This window comes from Perna viridis, chromosome 7 (genome assembly GCF_037379345.1).
Source record: "Perna viridis isolate PV_CMFRI_1.1 ecotype Kerala chromosome 7, ASM3737934v1, whole genome shotgun sequence".
NCBI classification, from domain to species: Eukaryota; Metazoa; Mollusca; class Bivalvia; order Mytilida; family Mytilidae; genus Perna; species Perna viridis.
Window position 1 is genome coordinate 48,848,205 of NC_142451.1, and position 7,940 is coordinate 48,856,144.

Here is a 7,940-nt window from a genome sequence, read left to right on the forward strand (position 1 = left end):
TTAATCTATTCAAGAAATATAAACATGACAAACTAGACGATTTTAAGTCACATTAAAGTTTGCATCGATTACTATTCGTTCAATAACCATAAATGATTAATTCGAATTTATTAAGAGAAATGTTCGAGTTAATTGGTAGTAGTAGAATGTGTAAGTAACTGTAGGTTGTAACGTCTTTCCAGGTGTATTAAAGTATTCAACTTGTTTTTTTCCTTTCTCTTTTTTTATTTTTTTTTATTTTTTTTATTTTTTTTTTTTTGGGGGGAGGTGTTTTGAAACATAAATGATACTTACTTATTTCTATAAACAGTGGCGGATCCAGGGGGGCCGCCCCCTTAGAAAATTGCTATTTTCAAAAATTGTTGAAAAATTGTTCAAGATACCCTCACAATACAGGATTTGAGGTTTAATATTTCAAAATTTTCTTGGGGCATGCCTCCAACCCCCCTCCCCCATAGCAAATTCGGATCACTTCGTGATCCTCACCGATGATCCTGTCAAGAAATCTGTTTGCACCCCTTACCTAAAACTCTGGATCCGCCACTGATTAAGCTATATAAACAGTACAAATGCAGGAAATATATATCACTGAGTTTTTATGTTTATATAACCTGGTTAGTTTGAAGTGCGAATTTGTCATATTTCGGTGCTAGAACACTAAACGCATTTTTTCTCTGGTTCACTATGTTCATTGAAGTGTTGTACCTTTTAATGCACTCTTTGCCTTCTCTTAGTAAAGGAAAAATTCAGAAAATGAAGTTTGTACTTGAAAGGAAATCCCTGATTTGACATATTGCCCTACATGCTAAAATCCAAGCGCACGTTGAATGATTATAATCAAGGTCACCCTGACGCTTTGATCATTGTTTCGCTTAGCGATCGTTTCACATCTTGATTAATGCAAAATTTTGTAAAAGAGAACATTTGACCACAATCGTATGATGTCCCTCATATTGTACTGAAGTAGCTTGTCCGTCGGGAAATTCAATGTTTAGTAATATGACATCTTAATAGGCGTTGAAGATGAAAATTGACATGTTTGAACAAAAAAAAAATCTGAAGTACATCTTCAAATTATGATATTTTTATGTAAATCTACAAATGTTAAACATCGCAGGAAGTTTCGAGCTTTTTACCGACGATTTTACATATATGAATTTTAATTATACTTCCTTTTTTTTGCAGAATCAAAAGGACGAAAGAAGAGAAAACCTTACACACGTTATCAGAGTATGGTCTTGGAAAATGAATTTTTGAACAGTTCTTATATCACACGACAGAAACGATGGGAAATATCGTGTAAATTACAACTATCAGAAAGACAAGTAAAAGTCTGGTTCCAAAACAGACGAATGAAGAGAAAGAAATTGAATGAACGCGCTAAAGCACGGATACGTGACGATGACGTCAAAGACATATTACCACAAGGACCTCACATTCAAGCATAATACTAGTTACGTATCTCATCAAACGTTTAATTTCATAAAATGCCTAGGTTTCGCAATGTCTCATATGGCGAAAGCAGCGAATTGATGGTGACCCTGAAGTGTCCGATCTTAGCAGGCGTGTTTATCAAAATGTTCTAGTTTGTTGATGCGTTGTCATGGTTTCTGACAGTGCTAAGTATCTTCTAGGCAAGAAAAAAAATACGAAAATGACAGTGCACAAGTGTTTGGGTACTGAGACCATACAAGTGCTAAAAGTCACAATGACTGATTTGTGAAACTTTTAAATGTGTATTTTATTTATGTTAGTCTGACAGGGATTTTATTTTGTTTCTATACTTTTCTTGCCATATAGAGTCGAGATGTACTAGTACATGTATATATTATAAGATGATATTTAATTTGAGTGAATGAGGAATATGTTGTTATTTTACTTTTAACAGTCTGAAGAATTATATCCCTGTAATAATTCTCACCATCTGTAATTGCTCAAAACTTGATTTTCAGATCTCTTTGTAAAGAAACATGACGACATGTTTTATATTTGGTGTGTATAGTTTGTTTTTCTTCTGTGTTAAAATCCAGAGACATATTTTGAGACTTTGTGGCAATCTGTGTCGAAATCTTGAAATGACTCTGCTTCTATTAAATTGAAAATAATATATTTGACAAAAATCATTGCTTTAAAGTAATGGCTTTAATTATTTTTGTTATTTAGAATAATGTCAACAGCAACTTGAAACTGGGTTTCCTTCCGGGTTTTGAGACATTTAGTAATTGACTGAATCAAAAAAGATAAATAGCCTACTATTTCATGGTGCAGCAATTGATATTGGCTCAGCAAAATGGTCATCTTTATTTTCATCCACAACTAAAACCAATTTATAGTTTTGATTCATTCAAGCCATACATGTAAGGCACTAACCATTTCTTAATCGAGGAGAGGGAGCTAGAATTTTTTTTTCAGCAGCAGCCGGAGTTCGAAATTTTATTTGAATTTGGAAATCTACATTGTTAGGCATTGGAGAATATTGAATCATAATTATTTTCTGTCCATGGAAAGTCCCAGGGCTAAGTAAAAAAAATGCTAAGATTTGGAATATCGTTTTTACTCCCCACTCAGTATTAAAATGGTTGGTTCCTTGAGGCATTCGTTTGTTTGTAGATGTGTTAATACAATGGCAGCATTTTACATTTCATTTCATTCTACCAACACTTTATAGAAAGAAAATGATTCAGAATTATTGTCCCAATTTTCTGATATTCTAATGAAAAACGAAAACTTGAATTAGTAGAGTAGCAATTCAATAATTCAAGCATTTCACATTATTCATTGCAAAGCATCGATTTTTTATTGTTGAGGGGAAATTTTAATTACTGTAATTCCAAAATGAAACTATTCAATCACACGCATTAAATATTAAGTATGTTATATTTTATGATCCATTTAAACTGGTAGTACATGTATTTCTAATAAATGAAAATCTTTTTGAACTAATCGCTTCGATAAACCGGAAATACTGTCTAGAAACACACATTATCGAAAACTATTTCTATGTATAAACGGGTCAAATCCTTATATCTAACCCAAAATTTGACCCTATAAAGATTTGTTCAGACAGGTTACTAAGACCACTATAAACTGTTGCTGTATGTATGTTCCTTCTTTTTTGTCACGTGATTGATCTTAACTTAATTTTTCAGCAGACTGTATATTTTATTATGTTTCAAATGTCCCAAATTATTGAACTTGACTGTCTATTCTCCCCATGAAGGGGAATGAATTCATGTTCGATGGAAATAAAAAAAATATGAATATATTTTTGTTGTTTTTCTTTCTGTATTTATTATCGTAAAGTAATGTGTAACCTGACGTGGAGCAGTTTATATTTTCAGTTTCAAGGTGCATGACCCCGGTTTAATAAATTTCCTGAAATTCTTATACAAAGACCTATCAGATTGCTGTAAATAATAATGGTTTTAAGTAAAATCTCTCTCATTTGTACATCGCAGTGCCTAACATAACAATAGAAAATTTAAAAAAAAAAGCAAAACTCATTCAAAACACACTAACCATACACAAAAACCTAATGGAAGATACCATATATAATAAACAAAATAGGGCCAGACTAGCAAAATAAAATTTGACCAATAATACGAGACAAAAAAAAGAAGCACCCACAGCGTAAGACTTCTTCAAAACGGGAACTTTGATTTTAACTACGCGCAAATAATGGTATAATGGTATCATGCTGCCGTCTCCGGTAGTTCGTAGGCATTTTCATGTTTACATATTTAATTAGGGATAAGGACCAAGCGTTTATATGGTGCCTGTACAATAACGTGACTGACAGTGAATGAAATTTTTTTAAAACTGCAACATATGGAGTTATACAAGAAGGGGACTAGGATTGATTTGTTGGCGTCGTATATCGAGTTGCGTCCTTTGAAGCATTTTGTTGAATTAAATATGTACATGACAGAAAGAATGACAGACACAAATTTTAAAATGCAAGATTCGTCTGAATATCGCTGAAATATTGCTGCTCGGGCGTTAAACCCCAAAAAACAAACAAACAAACAAACATAAAATGCAAGATTCACATAACAACATACTTAATTTTAGCGACTAAAGAAGTTGTAATGCAGTCAATTTTTACTCTTGTCACACTTTCCTTTTAAACTGTCTAAAAATGATAACATTAGAAACATCGAAATGAGGGTGAATTTTCCGGGAGATGGTTCACAATGAGTAACATCTTTAACACCGAGCATTTAACGACAAGTTTTCATCGACTGTCCACATAAAGTTATACGGAAGATACCAGCAAAATGCAAATTTAACCAGCAAGCTGAAGTCGTTGATCAGTTGAGGGACCGAGAGACGCGAGTCCCCGAATTCAACGTTGCTTTTCTTACTTCATCTGACTGAACTGTACAATCCGATTCTGTAGTTGGAAGGTCAACTAGAACGAGCAGTTTTTTTTAGGAATTTCTAAGCAAAACGATGACACAAACACATACAACCCAACAAACAGGAATTAACAACAAATGGACACAGAAACACAATACCTGTACATATGCATTATATATTTTAACAAAACATTATCTGTCAATACCCATTTTGTTATCTTAAAGCCTTCTTCTAATAACACCTTAATTTGTATGGCTGACTAATTCTTATTTAAAAATAGATAAGATATGGTGTTTCGACGCTAAAATTCGATAAATTTTCAGTTTGTTGGGGGTATTGCAAAATTATCAAGGTTGAACTTGCAGCATCAACTTTTCTATACATACTGTTAAATTCTTTTAGTTTTCCTTTACTTATTAAACTTTAATAGTTCGATGACGTATGGATACGGTGTTGATTTAAAAAAAAAAGTAATTCTCAGTTTCCCAGTGGCTCTTATATTCTTTTTTTTTAAATGGCCTCCATCAATTTAAAGAGAATGGAAAATACCGTGTATCATATATAGACGCCTTGATTATCTTAAACAACCTGTATATTATTACAGATTTATCTACTCTACCACTGAGATAATATTTAAAAAAAAGAAAAACTTATAGATTATTACATCGCATTTTCCGTATCCTCCCGTGTATCAAGTCCGAGAGCTTCCAAATGTTTAAGTATAATTAATATAATAGTTGTATTCTAACCCGCGAAAGTCCATGTCTGGTAACAGACATTTCGTCATTATTATAGTACTAAAGTTTTATCCCTAAAATAACCAATTATGTACTTTTCTGGTTCTGGTTGCCGAAAATCGTGCTCAAATATCATCCCTTCTATAGAATAATTGGGCCATGCACAAGTTATCCGACCGGAAAATGTCTACAGTGCCTGAATTGTCAGGCCTGAAAACTCACCGTGCACAGCACCTAACTGTCTTACTGGAAGACTGTACAAAGTAGAAAATTATCTTATCAGAAAACTGTACACAGTGACAAATTATTTTACCCACACACTGTACACATTGCTAAATTATCTAGCCGATGCACATACACAGTACCAAATATCTTACCGGGACACTGTTTAGTGCCTAATTTCTAACCGGAACACTGTACACAGTGCCAAATTTTTTGACCGGAAAACTTTTTTTGACCGGAAAACTATACACAGTACCAAAATATCTTACCGGAACAATAAACACAACACAAAATATCGTGCCACAACACTGATACAGTACCATATTATTATACTGGAACACTGCACTCAGTGCCGAATTATCTTACCAGAACACTGTACACAGTGCAGAATTATCTTACCAGAACACTGTACACAGTGCCTAATTATCTTAACAGAACACTGAGCACAGTACCAAATTATCTTACCAGAACATTGAACACAGTGCCAAATTATCTTACCAGATCACTGTACAAAATGCAGAATTATCTTACCAGAGTACTGTACACAGTACCAAATTATCTTACAAGAACACTGAACACAGAACCGAATTATCTTACCAGAATACAGTACACAATGCAGAATTATCTTACCAGAACACTCTACATAGTGCCAAAATTATCTTACAAGAACACTGTACACAGTGCAGAATTATCTTACTGGAACACTATAATCAGTATATGAACTTTTTATTTTCGCGGTCAATAATCTATTGATATATCTTATACAAATGGTATTAGCATTGATAGATTAACTATTTCGAAATTTAAGAGATTGCGCCTGTATATTATATTTTGTTCGATTGTGCCATATTGTATTGATTTTAAGTCCTGTGCCCTTTTGTCGTGCATATTAAATGTCCGATTAATAAGAGGAAGAAAAAGAGAGGCTATAACAACTCGCAACATGTTGAAAGACAAAAAATGAGGACACAAGATGCTTTCAAATTTTACACTCATTAGAAATCCATAAAAACATCGATATTTTCGACGTATTATGTATAAATCATAGCAATAAATGTGCGATTTACAATTCAATAATAGTGTAATTCATATGTAATGAGTTAACCCTATAGTCTGAGTACACGGCCATGGCGTGTGCTGTTCTACTCTTAAGTTTAATGAAATTAAGCTTTGAAGTCTGTAATAGAACCTCTTTTTTTCTTGCCCAAAAGGCCAACTAAAGTACATAGGGTTGTCATTTTTTATCAAATTAGGTGTAAGAATAGGAAGAAGTGTAAAATGCTTTTAGTTGTACATTTGAATAAAAGATTAAATAGTGATATAGTAAGCACTCTTCATTGCCTTTCCTAATTTGTTTTCTTTTTTCATTAATAATGATTTGCACCTGTAATATAGAAGTGCAGAAATTCGTTATTTTTACAGCCGATTTTTCCAAAATTACTCAACGTAGATTGACTTTTTAATTATTAGACTCGACAAATTTACTATTTCTTGGACAAACACACTGTTGTTTATAACCGACCAGCTTTCAACAACCTTATTTGTATGAAACATGTGACACTTAACTTCAACATAAGAATAGTTTCATGTCTTTTATCTCTAATTATCTCTCCAAAACCTAAAAAAAAAGAAAAAAAGAAATCGAAAAATGGAGATCTCAATTTTTACAAATATCAACTTTCATATGCGAGTTCTATAAGATGTATATACATGCATGACATCATGATGAAAGTTATTTCTAGTATATGAGCAAATTAGACCACGTGGTCAAACACCATAAATGCAATAGTAGAGTACACTCAGGAAAATGTAATGGGTAACCCTTTAATATCTTCTGAATCCTAGTCAGTGTGTGGCTTAATCATATTTTCAATGTGAACACATTTTTTTGGATTAACACAGTCATACTCATTTCATTTCGTCGTCGAGTTGTATTTCAATGGTCTGAAACACAACCATGTACATTTGAAACATTAACTGCAAAAAAGCACGTATACTACTACCTTGTAACACAAACAAATGGTGATCGGCACATGAATAACAACAGTACGTGCTAGTGATGTTACGTTAAATGACAATTTTGCTGAATCTTTCTTTTGGAAATAAAAATAAACACACCAAATTTTTGTTCGATGTATATATCATTGAAACAGGCTTTGATTATGCAAGTTTTAAACGCGACAATTAAACCGCTAACTTGCATGACTTGAACCGAATTATACGATAAGTCAATATTTTTTTAGCCAGCACTAATGGTCTGAGTGATTATATTGTTTACCTGATCGAAACATTTATATTGATTATTCTACATTTATTTCAGACTTGCATTGGCGTTCGTTTACGTCGAAGACGTTTGAATCTGAAAATTCAAGCCAAGTAGTAATAACAAAGCCTGTCTTATAAGGTCAATTCAATTCATCAAAATAATAAAACAGAGCTTACAAAATGAAAGTTTCTTCGGGAGCGTTTCAGGTTTCACCTGTCTCACATTTATAATTTGGAAATTATTGGCTGTGTAGAAATGAATTGAGCTTCTCAAGAAGAAAGGGACTAGTCTTATAGTTTGAGAGCACACACTGAGCTCCGTCCATCATAGGCATAGCCTAAAATCATATTATCTCA

General features: G+C 32.9%; 1 protein-coding gene across 4 annotated transcripts in view; it reads left to right on the forward strand.

The window, feature by feature from the left end:
• Positions 1–3,263, forward strand: part of LOC148613081 (homeobox protein php-3-like) — a 58,936-nt gene extending 55,673 nt beyond the window's left edge. For all 4 annotated transcript variants that reach the window (XM_088595117.1, XM_088595115.1, XM_088595114.1 and 1 more), the window contains exon 3: positions 1,186–3,263. In XM_088595117.1, coding sequence (XP_088451243.1) covers positions 1,186–1,448 — 263 coding nt within the window. In that variant the 3' untranslated portion in view covers positions 1,449–3,263. The remainder of the gene's footprint in view (positions 1–1,185) is intronic.
• The last annotated feature ends 4,677 nt before the right edge of the window (positions 3,264–7,940 follow it).